General features: G+C 28.4%; 1 protein-coding gene across 1 annotated transcript; it reads right to left on the reverse strand.

The window, feature by feature from the left end:
- Positions 1 to 228: 228 nt before the first annotated feature.
- On the reverse strand, positions 229 to 1,383 carry LOC135926941 (zinc finger protein 862-like). The gene is made up of 2 exons (XM_065462874.1): positions 353 to 1,383; positions 229 to 286 (listed from the first exon to the last, which is right to left on the reverse strand). Exons 1-2 carry the CDS (start codon positions 1,381 to 1,383, stop codon positions 229 to 231), a joined length of 1,089 nt encoding a protein of 362 aa, XP_065318946.1.
- Positions 1,384 to 2,209: the final 826 nt, after the last annotated feature.

Here is a 2,209-nt window from a genome sequence, read left to right on the forward strand (position 1 = left end):
TAGATACTTATTTAGTGGATCTATTGTAATTAATATCTCATAAATTATGATGGCTAATATAATGTAATTTATATTAATACATTGAGATAAAAGACCAGAGGCTTCGACTGAATCATGAATTGAAACCTCGGAATTAAGAGTTATATTAGAAAAGTAAAATAATACTTCACCAATAGCCTCAAAATTCTCATAAATAATGCGAGATGTTTCTAAATGACCAGTCCATCTCTAGTCTAAAAGTCTCTTAAGGGTGTGGCCTGTATATTTACAGGATACGTTAAAACGCCTGAAAAAATTATACAATGCATTTGATATATTAAAAAAATTAGAAATAATAACAATATTATTATACCAATTTTGAACCACAAGATGCAACTTGTGGTTGTAGCAATGTATAAAAGGAACATTTTTATTAATTTTTTTTTGAAGAAGTGTTTGCACTCCTCCATTTTGGCCAGACATAACGTTTGCACCATCATATGCCTGGCTTATTATATTAGCTGAATTAATATTTAGATCATTAAGTTGCTTTAAAATGCAATCTGTAATGCTTTCAGCAGAAAGACACTCTAAATTAATGATTCCTATTAAATTTTCTTGGATTTCTCCAGAAAAAATATAGCGAATTATTATGCTCAGATTTTCACAACCTGAAGCATCTTTTGTCTCATCGGCCTTAAGACAAAAAAAAGGCATCTCGCTTTTATTATATTTGTCTGAAATATGTTCAAGCACCATATCTGCCATAATGGATATTACTTCGTTTTGAATCTGTGGTGATGTATACTGGGCATTTTGGGGTATAAATTTCATAATTTTATTTAATTCAGGGTCTTTTTGGATGGTGTAGGAAAACATTGCTATAAATAGTTCAGAAGAATAAATTATGATTTCATCTTTTGCAGCATCCGTAATATTTGTTGAATCAGTCCCACGGAAAGGTAGCTCTTGAACGCTAAGAAACAGCATCAAATCAAATATTGATTTAATATAATATTGATTACGATTAATTTGATCACCTCCCAACATTTTAGTTATTACTGTACCATTGTTTATATTTTGATTTTTATCATGCCATATTGTAATTGAATTTAAATGAGCTTTTGAGCTCTCGTGTTTAAGCAGTCCCTTCTTGGCAGCTAACGCATTTTTCCAATTTCTGAATCCCGTTTGTCCAAATTCATCACTTGGATTACACAAGTATTTCCTACATGGAAAACAAAAGGCAGCGTCAGCTTCTACACTATACTCCAACCAGTCTCGGCCTCTATACCATGATTTTTGAAATGATCTTTGCCTTCCATGGATATCTTTTTTCGCGTAATTGTTTAATTTGATTTGGTTTATTCTGGCCAAGGTCACCAGGGATTTGAATTGAACCATTAGAGGACTTTTTTGACACTAAAAATATTATAATTAATAAATTGTAATGAGGGAAAGGGTCATAAATAATAATGGTCATCAGGATGGGCGAAGGAAGGGCATGCTGAAAATGAACAAACACAAAATTTATCTTGTATTTAAGATACAAGTTACTGTAGTGCCCAACCCTGATGAAGATTATCAGTAAAGTTGATCAGTAAAATTTCAGTATTAAAAACTAGAAAAAAGTCATAAACATTATATCTTTAAAGATTAACAAAAAAATATAATATTTTTATATTTATAAATCAATTACTAGTTGCTTCTTGACAATGAGAGACTGAGCTGCTAGTTGAAGATGATTGAGTCTCTTCTTCGTTTTTATTTGTTTTAAAATCAAAATGTAATAATGTAACACCATAATCTCCTACTCCTATTCATATTGTCAAAAATATATAAATAGAAAAATTTGGGTTAAATTTTAAACTATTTACCATCTTCCTCCTCTTGATTTTCTAGATTAGCTTCATTTATATCTTGAAATATGAGTAAATATATTTATTTTAATAATTAAAATTATTATACAAAAATGATAATATTAATAATAAATGTCTTTCTTTTATCTTATATAAAATATATATATTATAAATAATAATATACAAATATTGCCCTATATCAATATCATATAAGTCATGAAATAATAATATAAATTTATACTAACTATGAGAAGAATCAGTTTCTGAAATTTCTGATGTAGTATTACTAGTAGTTTGTAGAGGTGATGTTGCTTGACATTTGTTTAACTTTAACTTAAAATAAGAGTTTATAATTGATTGTTTCTTCATAA

This window comes from Gordionus sp. m RMFG-2023, chromosome 3, assembly GCF_954871325.1.
Source record: "Gordionus sp. m RMFG-2023 chromosome 3, tfGorSpeb1-WG-v2, whole genome shotgun sequence".
In the NCBI taxonomy this organism is placed as follows: domain Eukaryota; kingdom Metazoa; phylum Nematomorpha; class Gordioida; order Chordodea; family Parachordodidae; genus Gordionus; species Gordionus sp. m RMFG-2023.